We start from the raw sequence: 18,155 nt of genomic DNA, 5'->3' as shown, positions 1-18,155 counted from the left end.
ATCTTCTACATCTCACGTATTAAACGTCGCGTACGTTAGTGTTATCTATAAAAAAAAAAATCGATGTATGCTTGTTTGTTTGGAAGGAGTAATCGAGATCGACGCAGCGAATGTAAAATGAAATAGAATACTACCTTCTATTATCATACATACACATGTAATAGTTCAGCTGTTAAAATGGGCCTCAATATGTACCTGAGTCGCGTTAAGAATAATTTTCAATATGAAAATTTTGCTCGCGACGCCCAACAAGAATAATTCTAAGTCCGTTAAGCGTATGCGCGTGGCAAAATTAATCCTCAGATTGATTTCTGCTGCGTTTGATTTTGGCACCCGCATGCTCCTAATACCTCGTTGCTACACTTATCTCGAATATGAAAATGCAGAGAATGAAGCAACGAGATTTAGCAGTTTGATTCTGATCACGTATATGAGAAATAAGAAAAAAGAGTACTAAAGTAAAATAAATAAAATAATTATAAAGTGTGATGTTAAGTATAGAGTGGAGTAAAAATTGTTGTTTGTTAACCGTTGGTGCTGTATTATTTTTGTTAAATTTGATTCGTTAATTACTTTTTAAATTTAACAACCGAAGTCATAACAACAAGTGTATTTAACGGACGCGGCGTCTAAGAGAAAGAATTTAAAAAAAGTCTTGTAAAGTTGTTTAAGAACGGAACGAATGATATAAAAAATAAGAAACAAATAATAAGATTTAAAAAAAATATGCAGGGATACCCGCGCGTAGGTGAATAACGTGATATAAGCACCGTCTCTATTATATATTGTACAAAACTTCCAGAAGCCTGCACGGTCTTTTATGTAATAGTAAAATATTAAACTATTACTAACTCGAGACAAAATCATATAAGACTGAGCCTACAAACATAAGTAAAAGACCGTGCTGAAATAAGCTCATATTCATAGAACGTGACTGAGAAAACAAACGAAAAAGTTACTGTTTTGCTTTCAAGTTTATACAAAGCTAGTATCAAAAGCACAAACAATATTTTATCATTTTAACTTTATACATGAGATTGAGAGAAACAAAATTCATCCAATTCTATTCATACTCCCAAATTGGATTGGTTTGAGTTAGTAATGAGAACATATACATATATGAAGCACAAGATGAGATGATATTATTTGAAAAATTTTACTTTAACCTTTCTGTGTCTGTCATAATATATAGTTATCATTTTATGAATATGTGTTATGAGGGACGGTGCACAAGGTAGTTTAGATCTGAATATGCCCATTTTCAGCTCACTCGAATGTGATCTCCTGAATAATAAACTGTACAAACAAAAAAAAAAAACAAAAAAGAAACAAGCCTGCCCATATCAAAAATGCTGTAAAATAGAAATCACAAATTGTGTAGAAAAAATTGCAAAACATGCGAAGATCTATTTTTTGAAAAAACTACTAATATGTATATATTTTTACTGCGGCAGGCCTTAGCAAGATATCTCTACTTGTACATAATGTCAAGATGACAACTGTGATCATTATTAATGATGAAGAACAATAAGAAAAGGAGGAAAATATTGGAAGTTTGTTGAAAAAGGAAACAAAGATTAAACCAAAAAAAAGCAGGTGTCGAGTGAGCTACTATTTGAACGTAAAATTGGGCTGTTATTTTCAACATCTGTGATACAAAATAAATAAAAAAAAAAAACGTAGAGGAATACTTGAGAGGCTCCTTGCGCCATGAAACGCATATACGTGTTTAATGTCAAAAAGATTGCTAGACGAGATAAGGCTGTATCGTGTAAATGTTACCGACATACTGGAAGCCGCAGCACTTTGTAAATTTTATTTAACATATGTATCTTTCCTCACTTTCTTGTTATCCTTAGTTTGGATTTTTAATATCAAACTTGCTGGCGTATGTCAATGAGACGACAGAGCTACTCTCTCATCTAGAAATCTCAAACGATACGAACCTGTTTTTAAATATTGCACTACGTTGTTAAGCCTGTTGATGAAGGCAGTTCCCTCAAAAATCTTGATCGTCGATCATCAGTAAGGTGTAATTTGATTGAAAATGAAGTCAATTCAATTCAATTCAATGCATTCCATGATTAACTATTTTACTCAACTCATCAGAGTTTTGTGAGGGTTGAATATGTCTTGGCCTCCTTTTTAAATAATATATAATAACACAAGCACAGTAGATTTTAGGATTTTCAATTAAATTACACTGTTACACTGGCATGTCGATTAGAGGTGTGCCATAAATTGTAGCATGAATATAAATCACACGTGGTCAAATAAAATCGAATTTTAAAATAGTTTAACTCCCAGGATGCTTGCCGAACTCGAAAGTCAAATAAAATATTTTTACTTACTTTAGTTTAAACGTACGACTCCGATTTACTGTAAAACCACTCAAGTATTATTCGAGATTAAGTACCTACGTATATTGCTCTATAAAATTTTATTTGACCACATTCAAATGCGAACAAAAGCAAACGGCGATCCGCAATCAGGTCTAAGTCTCTAGACGTAAGCCGAAGGGCCTCCGTAAGCAGTATTATAAGTTCCTAAAGACTCTACGCGATTTAGGTGATATATATGTATATTTAAAAGAATTAAAAAAACTACAACGCGTTTTAATACAAACATACGCTATATTGTATATCGTCGTATCACTGAACCTTTAAATCGTCGGTTCATTCCATTGTGAGAAATTTGAAATCAACACTCTTGCAAATTAGTTGGAAAGTGTGTAATTGAGAGAAGACTATAAAAAAATGTCCGAACAAAATAAGAAGAGAAGAAGACAAAGTTTTTTAGACTTGCAAATACTTGTTGAACTTGCAAGACGTTATTATTATGTGAACTTTACAAAAGAAAATTGTTATTGTAACGCAATGTCGATTTAAAAATGCCATTACCAACCCGCATACTCTTATCTATTTGATTTCAAACTTAAATTTCGTTGTTTATACTTGCAATTAAAATATAACAATTGTTTTAAATTTTTGTTCTTGATTTTAAATTAAAGTCTCCCGAAGCGAAGTAAAATAGAAGCTGTAGCAAAAATGTGTATTTTTCAGTAAAAACGAAAGCAAAAAAGAATGTATTATGCGTGGTAAACATTGTCGCCGGAATCGTTCAACCGACGTCAAATATTTATAATTAGAGTCTTTCAGCAAACGTTTTAGACTTTTTTTTGTGTTATTCAAATATCTTGCATTTAAAAAAAAAAAAAGCTGTCTTATTAATTGCACTATGTTCAATCGTTAAGTCTAATGGTTAATAATATAGTATATGGAATGTATAAAAAAAAAAACCGGATCTCAACAGTATTTGTGGAGAAAAAAAAATTTTTGATTGAAGTTACGGATACAAATTTGAAAAAAAAAAATAATTTAACAAATTTAAACATTTTCTGTCAAGGAAACCGACTAATTGCAATGTTTTTTTCTTCTTCTGTAATAAATATTAATCAAAATCTTAAAAACTTGAGTTCTGTGATTCCAACTATTTTTTTAAACTATTACTACTTACCGGTTATTTTTGAGGAAAACTGTATGAATAAAAAGTAAAGAATTTTATTCGTACAAATTGTATTGTTGCACATATACATATAATGCATACATTTTATGGGTAATTGTACGATTATGGTAAGAATATATACATATATATACATACACACATATTATATGTAGCAAAAATTTCACATTGATATGATTTTTTAATTTTTTTTCCTGCAAAACAACATTCATTCAATCGAAATTAATGTTAAATCGAATTATTTACCATCAAATCATTTCGAGATGTAACTTTTTGCTACGTGTGAACACACACGCACACATACACACACATACACACGTGCAAACGTACGTATTATATACATATAGGTATATAAATATATACACGCATGTAGTAAGAATTAAACAAACGAAAACGAAGAAAAAAAAAAAAAAAAGAACCTCAAGAAATGTATATCTATAAATAAATGATGTATGGCAATTAAAGTTATTGCTGTGATATTTCTTTCGTCGTTCGTTCGTTCGCTCATTTATTCATTTATTCATTACTGAATTTCTGTCTTGTAATATTATAATTTTATGTAATCATTGTGTTTCTTTAATTATCGATGAAATCTTTGAAACGATATCGAAGAAAAGAGGTGAATAATCGTCGAAGGAAAGCGTGTAACGTATGTAATTTGACGTAATTTAATAATACGGCGTCGTTCGGTAGGTTTCTTAAGTTTCGCCGCTTAAAAAGTGTGGGGTGCGCAGAAGCACGTGGATTTGTTTGGATAATTGTCACTCGTATTTACGGAGTCCGTGGTGCCCTTCCGGTGAGCCCCGTAGCTAGCGGCGCTACCCTAGGCGAGGGGGGGATAGTGGCGAGGGGTCAAGAGGGGGATACAAAGTGGGGGGAAAGAACAGCAGCAGCAGAACAAGGCCGCCATATTGAATCACTCTCGTTAATTTTTGCGCGAAGGCGGTGTTAATCTTTTACCCCCTTACGGGATAGTCCGAGGTGCGATCGGAGGGTTGATCGAGTGTTTAAAAGGTGTTTTAATATCGTATAGTTAAAAGATGTGGAATCGTTCGTGTCGGAGAATCGGAGGAATGTTTAATATCTCGTCGGACATCATGCGGTGAAGTGCGGTGGGTCCCTAGGACGAGTGTGTGGAGAGCGGCTGCTTTGTGTAATCGATTTGTGTGTCAAGCGGTTTACACAAATTTGGACCAACCTTGATTGACCCCCAGGTACGTCCTCGCTTTAACCAGAATGTGGTCATGTTGGGTGTCAAAATACTCGTGAATAAACATCAAGTACACGGGTGTGCTCCGAAATTGTCCAACTGTTGTCGGTGACGAGAAAAATGCGGAAATCTCCGAGCGGCACCGACCTCGTCGTACGCATCGGTTGACCTCGCGATCTTTGAAATCCACATTTACCAAATATCGTCGTGTTGGGTATCAGAATTCACAGAATTTCGCCCACTTTCCATCTGCAACGGTAGAAACGGCACAATGTTTGCCTGTCTTGGACGATTCCTCGTTTTCATGTACGCGATGCTTCCCCAGTAGCAACTTGCCTATTTTTCATTCCTAGCCAAATCTAACGTGCCACTGTAATGAGCCCAATATTATTTCTACCGATCGTTGAACTGTAATCAGATGTATACCTATATTGTACATATGTACACAAGTATAACAGTCGGGTCGGTGTAGTCGTCCCGATACGTAGAAATTCTTCCACGTCGTTAATAATTGACTAGTCGCTTAAATTTCGACGTCGCGACAACACCAAGTACCTATAATAACGGTGCTTGCTTGGCATAGAGTTCTCTGGCTGCAGCATTATTTAACGTATATCTCAGGTTTTTTTTTCTTTTCTTTTTATTCTCCCCCCCCCCCCCCCCCCCCCCCCTTCGCCGTATCTCATTACCACGTTCGTAAAGAGGAGAAAAGGAAAGATTAAATTCTTTTCTCAATCCTACAGAAAAATGTACGAGTACGTGAATAAGTAAATAAAAAAATAAAAAAGGCGGGAGTCTCGCCTCGGTTTGTAATAGTAATTCGCATTGTAATATATCCAAAAATATCCTCACATTACAAGGCAATCACAACCCGAGATTTAATTACCCCAGAAATTCTTGCCGAAAATTCACTTCACGAATTCCGACACAAGATTCCAAGAGATAACGAAAATGGCCACGTATGATATCTCGTAGTATACGTACACGACTGTGCACACAAGCACAAAACGCACATACATTAATGCAAACGTAACTTACGCATACAAATATATCCATGTATGTATGTATGTACGTCACGCGTATAGATACATGTGCATGCATAAGATTGTCAGTCCCCGAAATAATTACACAATCCTATTACCCAAATCCATCCATGCACGCTTATTATTATCCCTAAGGATAGTCCAACGTGGTTACAAACAAACGTTGTAGGTATAGTACAATAGATAACGATAATGTGAAAGTGAACAATATATATTGCATTTGTATTATTATATTCACAGGTTATAGAATATAATACAATGTAACAAGATAGAAAACAATGAAACGATATTAAATTTTTTAAACACGATGATCCTGTGACTTGTAGAGCTAGGTAACAGCTTGAGGTGGAAATACGGTGCAAATGGGATGTGCTTAGAAGGAAACAGCTTTTTGACTTTACAAAATTTTTTTTTTTCACTCATCTCTTCGTCTTCTCTCTTTAACATTTCTTTTTCATATTCCACAAATCTGTATACATAGGTTTATACCTACACACACACACACACACACACACACACACACACACACACACACACACACACACACACACGTATTATCGTATAACTTGGAGTGAAGATTAGTAGTTTCGTGTGTGTTCCCCTCGGCGCGGGGTGGACGACGACCGGGAGGGCAGGAGGGTCGGACGGGGCCGCGGGGGGGGGGAGGAGGGCATTCAGGCAGTGTCGAGGGGGGCTGATGGAGGGGCGAAGTTGAAGGGGCCTGCGGAAGGGGGGGGGGGGGAGACGACGAACGAACGAACGAACGAAGTGAAGGAAGGAAGGAATAAGCGAGCGAGCGAGCGAGCGAACGAACGGAGAAGTAATTAATGTGCGACAGTCCCTCTCGCCCTCCCCCCCCCCCTCCTTTTCTGCCCGGCGAGTCGTCGTTTCTCTCCTCCCCCCTCCCCCACCCCACGGTTGCCACCCTTTCTGCCCCCCCCATATGCCCCCTGTCCCCTTTGCTTGCTACGGTTAGCTGCCATTGTGTAGAGACGCTACTTCCGAAGGCATCAAATTCAATTCGTGTTAAGGCAAGGAGATGCGATGTCGTTTCGGAAATGAAAATTTTTCTTTCAAGTCACGCCAAAATAACTACCGATATATGTGCATGTTTATAGATTGTTTCTGTATCTACAATTCGAGATAAGAAGCTGTTGGCGTTGTTGATATGTGATTGTTGATTTTCTAATTACTGTTTAATAACCTTCGCCTTAAACGTGTAACTGTACATTGCATATATACTCGTTATGGAATTGTGCCGGGAACTAAGCCGGGTTCAACTCTCGTAGAGGTTAGAAACACTACGTTCTCAGTACTTGTCTTGCTACGTATCTTCCCAGAACTGACTACCTACTTTACTACCTACCCTACCCTACCCTACCCTACCCTACCCTAGCCTACCCACCTAATCCTAGCCATTCCTCCCGTTTGTGCAGTTCGGTAATTTAGCATTCACAGCGACGCTATTTTCTTTTCTGTTTGATCCTCCATTTTCAAATTTACTTCGTTTACCGGTTTGTTGTCATATCTTCTAATTTATACTAGTCACTTTGTTAATAACCAATACTGCTGTTCTCTACCTCACATCAAACTGCTTAGCATTCTCTTTGAATCTTGTATTTTTATGGCATGTAGTTCACCCATGTATATTTCATTGAATGAGGTATGCTGGAATCCTGAAATGTGGTAATGTTAATCATTCTCGGATTTGTGGAAAGTTACCTGACTTTAACCTCCGTTTAAACAATACTACTTCACAACAGTTCTGTCGAAGACGATATCATCACTGAATCGTGTAATACTTTTTCGTTTCTACGTAATATTTATTCCTTACTTTCCTGTTCATATACCTTACTTATTCGTACTTTCATTTACGTTAGTCAATTTTTACCAGCGCTGTCGAACGTTTGCAAAAATTGTTCTTCGATTACCTTTTAGTTGAATCCATGCTATTACCCAATTGTTGAGATAAATTGTTGCGTCTATATGCAATGACTAAATAGCATTGCGTTATTACAGGGTCGTAGCACTGGGGAGGATGGAGGCGATGGATTTGGACGGGGATACTGTGGTTGACCTTAGCGTCGGGTAAGAATTGAACTATGCAATATCCTCCATTGTTGGAGGACAAACTTTTTCTCCAATCTATTTTTATCGCAAGATATATCATTCATGCTTCTTGGGCATAAATATCCAGATCTCGTCAGCGATAGAGCTCACATTGTTCATTGAAATTATAGCCTCACATTCTCTTGTAATTGAACGTATTTATTTTAAACATATTTAGCACTCGATACAAGTATTCTAAGTTTTATAATAATTACAATTTTCTTGTGCGTTACATCAACAATACATTGAAGAATATTCCTTGCCATTTATCGATGTCGTATCGATAATATTAATGATAAATATGATATAGTTCTCAGAATTTCGCACTGAAGAAGGCAAAATAAAACAAATGCTATTGTTTAACTTCATTTGAACATCACAGTTATGTAAAAGAACCTGTTTGTTATCAGAAATGACCGTAAAACAGTCTTATCAATACAGGCATTTATTCCCCTCGTATAAAATTGCTGCGTTAGGAACTGCACGTCTCTTTCATGGTTACAATAGTTTGGCAGGCTCAGTCTTCGCTGTTTTTTTTTTCTTCCTTCCTTTTTCAAATATCATAAGGCTTATCATGTATACGCGTATGTAGATTGGAACTATATTTATAATTGTCGCTTCTGTCATGTATGAGAACTGCGGTTAGCATGGGTTAGATCACTCGATGATAATATTATTATATATCATATTTGAATGTAAATTTATACAAATTTCCCTGCAACACCAACTTTATGGAATAATTGCAATTTTCTCGTAGCAGTAGCAGTAGAAGAGACTCCCCGTCCGTCCCTTCCAATTCCGCGGACTTCGTTGTACCACTGGATTTAGGTGCTCATTTTTCGGCTAGTCCTGGATTAGAAAATAATGTGCCAGAGGCTAGAAATATACAAAATGCCACACGAGGTATACTCGGGGCCAAGTCAGGCGAAGATAGAAGACCTCGGCGCAACTTGAGACCCAGAACGGAACGAAGCTATGCTGAAAGTCCCGACGAGCCAAGAATGAATGGTTACGTAAACGGAAATGCATCAGATAGCGAGGAAGGTAATACGATTAATTTACAATGTTATTCCCTAGCACTAAAAAACTGATTCTATTATTACGAGAACAAATTGACAACAATTGTAACAGCGGTCGATCACAATTTCTTTGAATGCATTATACCTACCAGCATGAGGAAATAAATGAATAACTATTCGAAACTATTTACTTGCAGGAGAAATGCCGCCGTTGTTACCAATCAAGGAATTAAGTTCGGACGAATTAGCGGAGCGTGAAAGAAATCTTAGAAAACTAAGAGAAGATCTGAGATCTGAAGAAATGAAATTAGTATTGCTTAAAAAGTTGAGACAGTCGCAGCAGCTCAAAGAAAATATTGCGGCTGTTCCAAAAGTACCCAGTAAATTACCACCGCCAGTAACAGTACAACCAGTGGCGCACAGGTAAGCAAATTTATTGTAAAATTTTTATAAAATTGAAACATTTCTCACGTCAGCAAATTTTGGTTTATCTTAAGCCAAATGTTTGCGTTTGTTGTTTTCTCACCTGTTCACATTTGCGATCTTCAAAAGAAGGAGAGTTTAAAAGATAAATTGAACGTATTTTTTTCCCCTCAATGTTATAGTCATAGGACCAGCAAAGCGCCACCGCCGTTTTTAAAAGGCCAACCTCCTCCCAGCAGAAATAGTAACAGTTTACACGGGCCACCTCCTGGTATACTGCTTCCACCAATGACTGTTAGAAGTGCTACTTCTAGTACCGGTATGCCACCAAATATGGTAATACCACAACCACCTCATCCCAGAGGTAGACCTTCGAGCGTAGCCACCAATGTTCCAAGTTATCACGCCCCAGCTGATAGAACTGAAAGATCTACCAAAGATCCAACACCTGCAATCGCTCATCAGGTTAGTCGTACTTTTGGTCAGCCTTTTAAGAATTATCGAAAATAATTCAGGCCCTCTCATGAAAGACTTGTGCAACATATAAAACAATTTCACGTTTGTTTTTTGTTTTTTTTTTGTTTTTCAAACTGTCTTTTGATTCATGTGAAGAAGAAAAGAACTGAACAATTCGGATTAACGTAAAAGGGCAAAATTTAGAGACTCTGAAATTGCCACAGAAATGTTTAGTAGTACAGTGTCTTAGTTAAACGTAATACTCAAAAAATTGAATCAGAGGCCTAGAATGTTGAACATCAAAAGATTCTTGAATAGGGTGATAAGTGTGATGAACATTTTCTTTGTATTATCATTACAAAGCAGCTTATTGGAACTCAGGAAAACAAACCCAGCACATCGATAAGCACCCCTGCGCTCCCTGAGCAGGTATTCTTACATATCGAGATTTAACCAGCATCTGTGTTTCTGTGCAAAAGCTACGTTATTCAAATGAATTAGTATGTAGTATGAAGATTGTACTTGATTCATTATTATGGTATTTGACACTGAGCTATTGGTAGCTAAAAAAGCTTTCTCTGTATTTCTTATGCGTTTTTAATTATTTTCTTGAATTATGTTTGAAATAGGAAAGGACACGAGAAGATAATCAGACACCTGCGCAGCGTCAGGCAGCGGCGAAGTTAGCTCTTCGTAAGCAACTAGAAAAGACACTGCTTCAAATTCCACCACCAAAGCCGCCGCCACCAGAAATGCATTTTGTACCGAATCCTTCCAATACGGAGTTCATTTATCTCGTTGGATTGGAACATGTTGTAGATTTTATAACGAAAGAACCTGCTACACCTCCGCCTCCCGAACCATTCGAGTGTACTCAATGCAGAACAGACTTCACCCCCGTTTGGAAATGGGAAAAGTCAGGTCCCGGTGGTAAAAAAGAAGGTCCACGCGGACAACACGCTACCTTTCAACGACCTCCTGCTGGTCGTGATCCTAGAGTTATATGCGAACATTGTGTAACTACTAATGTCAAAAAGGCCCTCAAAGCTGAACACACTAATCGGTTAGTAGATTTTGCGATCAAGAGTGAAATTGAATGACTAATTATATGTTGCTGAACATAAACACTGTTCTGTTGTTTTTCTATTCTATGAACAGGTTAAAAACAGCATTTGTAAAAGCACTACAGCAGGAACAGGAAATAGAACAGAGACTGGCACAGGCAGCATGTCCGAGTCCTGATCCTCCTCCTCCAAAGCCAGTCCCAAAAGCATCGACGCCCACAAGGAGAGTGGCTACTCCTCCAGCACCTCAGCAAGTTGCACAAGTCCCAGCACCTGCGCCTACACCTCCGGCGCCAAAACTTCAAGATCATACGCTGGCCAAACTCGCAGAGAGTGGAAAATTCAGTCCGCATCACGCAGCTGCTGCGGCTGCATTCCATCAACAGTTTCTTAGAGGTGATTTTTAATATTAATTTTTCATTTTATCAATCTCCTCTCCATTTAACTCATCGAGATATGTTGCTTTCTACGTGACATTTAACACTGAAAATAAATATATATATATTTTTTTTTTTTGAAAAATTTTAAAACTGTTATGTTTCAGATTGTTTGTATTCTGTGGCGATTTTTTGAATGAATTCAATACTTCTCAATGTTCCTTACTTTGGAAGATGGACAATTGTTTCCGTTTCATTCTGGTTCTAACGAGACCTTTTGTTTTATGCAGAACTGACGAAAAATTCAGTACCTGGACTCCCACCTCAACAGCCATTGCCGGCACATGTATTACCGGCGTTCAATCCGATTTTGTACCCGTATCAGCTTGCCATGGCACAAGCGACCAGTGGAAAGGGCCTTGTTGAGCTTCAAAGACAGGCAGCTGATATTCACCGTCAATATTTACTGGACATGATACCATCTCAGGCATCTCAGGCTCAAAGTAGTCAGGCTCCGCCGAGGGCTCACCCGCACAACTGGAAGACGTAACCGAACGCTCGTAAACGCAGTCAGTGAAAATTAAAATTGGAATAAAAAAGATTTGAAAATTTGAAGAAAAAAAATATAAAATTTTTTAATGAAAATAAATAGTATAATATAAAGGGGGTTTACAAATAAAACAAGCAAATGAAAATCGAGTAAATGAAATATTATGGGAATAAAAACTCTGATGAATGATGATAATTAAACGCTGTACGCGATTTTCTTTTAAAGTGAAAAGATTCAACTGCATCGTACAAATATTATAGTCAATACTGAATATTGATAATCGACATTGCAGTGTTTTCATTAAAATATAATTCAATTAAATAATTAATTCAATGGATTTCAATGTATCGTTAAACATGGAAAATGTTACTGTTGCTAATGATGAATGAATAATGATTGAAAAATAAACAACATATAATGATACGAGAAACGATAACAAACAAACATGCCGTTTGAAGGCAAACAATGATAAATTGATGAATGTTTTCTCATTTGATATGAATATATGTCTGTTTTTATTTATTTTAATATGGATTATTGTCAATAACCAAAAAAAAAAAAGTGAAAAAATGAATGGAATCAGTGAATCTGACCGTTTTAGCGTTACGTTGACAGTTTGCTGTCAATAGGTAAACATAAAAACGATCCAGTAGTTATCGTTATTGATTCGATTGTTGTATCTATGAAAAAATTATCTTTTTAAATCCAGTTCAAACGTATCGTTATTCATGCAATCAATATTGAATATTGATATTTATCTTTTTTCATGTTAAATAACGGCGAGCGGTACAAGCACATGGACCGAAACGTATATACACATAAACACGAGTATGATACAATTGAATGAAAAATAGTTAACATATTGTAGTCTAAGAATGAATCGGAATTTTAAAACAATAAGAATGTTGAAAATCGCATTGGTTACGTGATTAAAAGAAATTGTCCAAATTTTTGTTGTTCTTCTTTACAACTTTAATAGGCGTGCGATCGTAATTCTTTAATTTCTACGTCGTAAAATACAAAATACTGGCCTCGAACGTTATAAGACGCGTACCGTACGCGAATCAAGACTTTTGATAAACACAACGGCTCACCTTTTTTTTTCTTCTTTCTCTTTTCTTTTCCCTAACCGAAAGCAACAAATTTAAGGAAGAAGAAACTGAACTGTAAAAAAAAAATCAACTAATCGTGAAAAAAATAAGATCTAATAACCGAAGGTCGAGAAGTGCGTAATGTAAGCACGTGAGTGAATATATAAAAGTAATAATAATTAATATAGACATAACGAACATTTGTAAAGGTCTTAAGGCAGTAATAAGTGTTATATAATAATTAAAAATGGAAAAATGAAACGTAAAAAAGAAAAAAAACAACAATCGAGTAACTGAATTATATATATATATATATATGTGTATGTATATATATATATATATTTAAAAAAAAAATCTTTCTAGACTTTTAGGATTAAGACAGTCTTGGTCGCTGGTTTCAGTTACGTCAGCGGCGGTACCTGTACTCTGTGTATATCTGTTTCCTTTCATCTTTTCAAACTAAGTGACTATTTGTAAAAACAAAACTGGACTTGAATTTCTAGTAGCTAAAAATTTTTTTCATCATTTCGTAAAGGCCAGGGACCTTTTACGGATTTATTCAAGTGATCATCTTCCGTTGGAGGAAGAGAGAAAAATAAAAATAAAAAAAATAAAACTTTTGTTCAAAAGTGACAATATAACTCGCGCGCGTGCACAAAATAAGCAATTTGAAAATTAATTCCTAAATAAATTATTACACATATGATCCCGGAAGAAATTGCCGGTGATACTTGCTTATGTTTTTCATCTAAATAATACGAAGAATGAAGGGAAAAAATTATCAGTTTGGTTAGACTGGAGTTTTAATATTTTATTAAAGACATTTTTATACCATAAGTCCTAGTTCCGTCTATGCATGCAAATTAACCCTAATCAAATTTATTTAAACTATATTGTACCTGTATTAGATTGAAAAAGGCGCCGGCATTTTCTTCCCCATCACATTCTTGGCCTTGATTTCATTAAAATTTCGTAAACACCTTTTGTGTTTATTAAGATAATAGCCGTTCATATGTCCGATTCACTAAATAAATATACCTACTATAGTCCCGATATTTCTCGGTATATAATAAAATAAATAAAATAGCGTAATCGTCCCTCTTTGTAATACACGAATAGAACTTCGAACTCATAAAGTAAATAATATACACCATAATCTATGGATCGCATAATAGATAAAAGATCTCTGTGTTTTGTATAATAAAGCGACATGTTGAGATTTTTTTCTTATTATTAACATTTTTAATTATCATTCTTATTATTTTTCTCATTTATTTCTCATTCGTATTTGATTCGGATAAGAACAAAAATCAACGGTCTTTAAAGAAGAAAAATGTTAAACGTAATTCTCGAGGATATTGCTCACTTTTTTATAAACGTTCGTGTGCTTCTGTCAATCCTATTTTTTCTATGGAAAAAAATTAGCTTAAGATTTTTCAAATTTTTGAGTGCCCTTAGACGATCAGATCGAATTTATTCGATTTTTAATAGATTTCTGTTTCTACTATCTCTGGTTTGTTTTCTGTTGAGAAATTTGTTTCCAATCAAGCTAAACTTATTAAGCGTGGAGTCGATACTCATATTATTATTAGATTTGTTTTCTCTTTGCTAACGGAAATTTGTATTTACCAATTTTTTCAAAAATTCTGACAAACAAAAATTAAAGAGTAACTAAATTCAATGAATCATGTAGGTATACTCTGTACATGATAACTCTATCGTTTGATATCTATTTCTTTGTCCTTTGGGTCTGTATGGTGCTAAACCTGCTATGGCTGGACAATTTTTACTTAGCAATGCCAAAATTGATTATTTGAAGAGACGGTTTAGTAAAATTTGATAAAATTTATGCATGATAAGCAATGAACTATAATAATAAATAATAATCTAGGTCTATAATACAAAGCAGTTAAGTGAACAGATCCCAAAGGACCGACCTTTTTTAGTGTTTAATGTGCCTCCGTTATCGTTGACATACGAAATCCAGTCGGTGCTAAGTTAAAACTTTATGTGTTATATTTACGGTATAAAAGTTTTGAATAATAGCGACGAAATTCAAATTCCGTTAGAGATTACTTGGACAAAGAATAATTACATCTGACAGCAATCTATGTTTTGACCGTGACGCGTTTCGTATATTATCGCCACGAACCCCCTCCCCCCAACCAATAGAATTAGTAAAAAGTTTATTAATGAACTATTACGAAAGGTAAATAAATAAAGCTTGTCAATGATTGTATTTAAACATTGGTATTTATTTATAATCTTTCTATTGTACATGTATACTATTATTATTATTATTATTATCATTAATATTATTATCATTAATATTATTATATATTATATCAATTATTACTTGCATATTTATTAAACAAGGTTTATTATTTACATTTTTTCAATACGACGTAAGCTACATTCTCTTACTGACTACTGGTAATATCAGCAATTTTGCGTCCTTGTCATGTCCTTAGTTTGTTGATTAGTTCAGTATCTATCTCGATAGATTTTCAAAACTCATGGATAAATGATGATGGTTAGACATCTTATTTCAAATTTGTTCACGTTAGTAAAACTTATCCTTATATAAATTTTTATTTCTTCAAATCTTATTCAATTATACCATTAATTTCCTACAGATAATTAGCCTTGCTTTGAAAAGAGATAATATTTCGATCCTCTGGCTCAATGTTACACTATTTTTCCTATCAGGTAATACCGATCAAGTTAGAAAACCAGTTTAACCAGTGTATCTTATATTCGCCAATTCAGGAAATATGTAGCAAAGTGGTTGTGAGTTAAACACAAGTTATGCAATAACACCATGGGCCTTAAATATCGCAAGGAATTTTCTGCTCCTACTGACTTTGAAATCCTAAATTGTAACTGCAGGTTTTTCAAACAATCCAATATTCGATTGTAATACCATTTTTTAATACTACGTTTATTTCTCCTTCTCTTCGTTAGACTGATTTGTACATTTTTTGAAGTGTTTGGCACAAAATGGGTACAGCGTTGGATGATCACACGTTCTACATGCCGCTGCCAGATGAGAACAGCATCTCAAACCTTGACGACAACACGGAGCCCACATTTGAGGACCAGCAAGTGCGCAATTGTTGCAATAACAGTCTCCTGGGAACAAGACAAATAGGATGAACTCTACAATCCGAAAAAACCAACATCGCGTTTAGACAGTGCAGTGAATCACTTTTATTATCTACTGGTTTAATGTCACACAAACAATTTATCTTCTTACAATTAGTAAGCGCTGTTGAGAATCTATATCTAAATATTGACGAACACTTGCATACTTTCTAACAGTCATAGCTTAAGCGCTGCAGCAGTTTGTATCCAACCCGTTTGTAGAAATCTAGTGTTAGCAATTGGCACATTTGGTTGATGTTTTTTTTTATTTTATTTTTTTTTTTTGTTCACAAAGTAGGGTGAATTTGAGTTTCTGTTTACCACGGCATTCTAAAACTCGTCATATGATACATTAATATGCTGAATTTCACTTCGTCGACATTTTCTCTAAGAATTACATACATTTTCAATATTTTTTTTAATGCCCCCTACATTCTGGGTTACACCTAATATGTTATGGGCGTGAGTTCTGAACTACAAGAGAATGAATTTTTATAATTAGAAATAAATGTTTTCTCAGTTATTAGAAGAAATTACTGAAAACGAAACTGCCTTAATATTTTTACATTTAATGATGCAGAGCAAAAAAGAAAACTAAAAAAAAAAGTGGTACACTCTACGGCATTAATTAAGCTGCGTCGAGTGCGTAGGACATTTTCTTCCGTATCGCATATCTCCATTTTTGCTATGTGACGTACGTATGTATGTAATTCCATACTCTATTTTTGTCACTCTCGTGATCAATGATATACACTTGTATGTACATAACATACACGGGAGTGGCTATTGTCAAGGTCATCGTAATACTGTATTGTCAACCCGGCAACTTGTAGAATGCAACAATTCATACAACAGGTAACAAAATTGCCGACTGCCTGCACGGGGACTGAATTCAAGAACCGTGAAGATTTAATCATAGCTATTCAATAATTTACGTAATTTAGCATTTTTTCTTTCTTTTCTCTTTTATCCGTTCTCTCTGCATTCCGTACATACATGCAGTTTTCCCCGACACCTACGACTCTTTTGTCAAAATCGAACAAATAACGCCTAATTTTAACGTACGATATATTCGAGTTAAAATTAATTTTGCTCGAAGAAAATTCATGTGATTCAAACTCGAGCCACAGATTTTTAAACTATTCATTTATCGTCTTACCGTGGGGACAATCTACGGATTTTCGAGCCTCTGCTCTTCGACACGCCAAACCATCATCACCTTTTGGACAAGACGTTGAGCTCTCCTCGATCGAATTCTCCCCCAGAAGCGTGTCGATCTGTAAGCAGATTCATTTGAAATGATAGCGTAGGCGAAAGTATTGATTTCGATCACATTTACAGATCTATAACCCAAATTTTCATTCCTCAAATTGGCTTTAAATATTTTTTATGACAATCGTTTGCAGAGTTATGAGAAATGTATCGTTTTTAATTGCAGACATTTCGAAATTCTTCTTTACCTGTTTAAATGCTCCTGGTTTCGAGAACATTTTAACTAATTTTGCAAGTGCAATATTACCCGCGTTTTCTTCAGAGTTTTTTTCCACTAGCGAATTTGAAACTGGTACAGTAATCACGAGCAGACACGATACGGCAATAATATAAATACGAAGAACCATTTTTGAGCACTTGAAAAATCCCGGTCTCGTTCGATTTGTTCGTGCGTCAATTCGCTACCGAATTCAATCTCAACTGTCGACTGCGCGGCGCGATCTCTGGCAATTTAAAAGTCCGCAAACTCTAGTTTTGTCACGATCTCCGTCGAGTGTCAGTCGTATAGGTATGTATATGTATAATTCCCATCGGGAGCACAGGACATTTCACTTTATGCGCGGTGGGGGAAGAAATTATACTGTTTGCTTAGGTATACGTGCTACAGTTAGCAAATTCCTTCGTTTAATATGTTACACACGCGGTGTTCCACCTGTTGAAGTCCAGTCTAATTCCAGAAAAAGGAAACGCCAATTTATAAGGCTGAAAAATTTCAATTTCTACAGAACTCAAACAATTCAAAACTATCTTTCCGACTTTTCGCATATCTCGAAAGATCTAAATCGATCAATTCTATTTCGTTTACTGGGTAGTGTGTTTGGTCCGAAGACCTTATATCCACAGAATTAGTCATCGGACATATCCGTTTGTACCAA

At 35.5% G+C, this 18,155-nt stretch overlaps 2 protein-coding genes across 8 annotated transcripts; one reads left to right on the top strand and one right to left on the bottom strand.

Moving 5' to 3' along the window:
• The first annotated feature begins 4,417 nt into the window (after positions 1–4,417).
• LOC124305784 (transcriptional repressor p66-beta) lies at positions 4,418–14,083 on the top strand. Of its 7 annotated transcripts, none has more exons than XM_046765590.1 (9): positions 4,418–4,736; positions 7,795–7,863; positions 8,645–8,928; positions 9,101–9,326; positions 9,509–9,791; positions 10,146–10,211; positions 10,412–10,845; positions 10,941–11,242; positions 11,514–14,083. In XM_046765590.1, the coding sequence occupies exons 2-9, from the start codon at positions 7,814–7,816 to the stop codon at positions 11,771–11,773; spliced, it is 1,905 nt and encodes a 634-aa protein (XP_046621546.1). In that variant the 5' UTR covers positions 4,418–4,736; positions 7,795–7,813; the 3' UTR covers positions 11,774–14,083. The 7 variants fall into 7 exon arrangements, with proteins under 7 accessions (XP_046621546.1, XP_046621544.1, XP_046621541.1 ...); XM_046765588.1 differs by having other exon boundaries at positions 8,642–8,928; positions 10,149–10,211; XM_046765585.1 differs by having other exon boundaries at positions 8,642–8,928.
• Positions 14,084–15,148: 1,065 nt separating this feature from the next.
• On the bottom strand, positions 15,149–18,130 carry LOC124305796 (uncharacterized). Its single transcript, XM_046765630.1, has 3 exons — positions 17,469–18,130; positions 17,168–17,285; positions 15,149–15,996 (listed from the first exon to the last, which is right to left on the bottom strand). Exons 1-3 carry the CDS (start codon positions 17,625–17,627, stop codon positions 15,806–15,808), a joined length of 468 nt encoding a protein of 155 aa, XP_046621586.1. The 5' UTR covers positions 17,628–18,130; the 3' UTR covers positions 15,149–15,805.
• Positions 18,131–18,155: the final 25 nt, after the last annotated feature.

Source organism: Neodiprion virginianus, chromosome 5 (assembly GCF_021901495.1).
Source record: "Neodiprion virginianus isolate iyNeoVirg1 chromosome 5, iyNeoVirg1.1, whole genome shotgun sequence".
NCBI lineage: Eukaryota > Metazoa > Arthropoda > Insecta > Hymenoptera > Diprionidae > Neodiprion > Neodiprion virginianus.
Note: the sequence above shows the minus strand (reverse complement) of the source record. Positions and strands in the feature narration are given on the sequence as shown.

Bases quoted from the DNA above. Each gene is read 5' to 3' on its own strand.
- LOC124305796 (XM_046765630.1), bottom strand. From the start codon at position 17,627: ATGGTTCTTCGTATTTATATTATTGCCGTATCGTGTCTGCTCGTGATT. The intron at 17,286-17,468 runs GTAAAGAAGAAT...ATCTGCTTACAG, and splicing joins AACCAGGAGCATTTAAACAG to ATCGACACGCTTCTGGGGGA. The intron at 15,997-17,167 runs GTAAGACGATAA...TCTTGTTCCCAG, and splicing joins ATCCGTAGATTGTCCCCACG to GAGACTGTTATTGCAACAAT.
- LOC124305784 (XM_046765585.1), top strand. From the start codon at position 7,814: ATGGAGGCGATGGATTTGGACGGGGATACTGTGGTTGACCTTAGCGTC. The intron at 9,327-9,508 runs GTAAGCAAATTT...TCAATGTTATAG, and splicing joins GTACAACCAGTGGCGCACAG to TCATAGGACCAGCAAAGCGC. The intron at 9,792-10,145 runs GTTAGTCGTACT...ATCATTACAAAG, and splicing joins CACCTGCAATCGCTCATCAG to CAGCTTATTGGAACTCAGGA.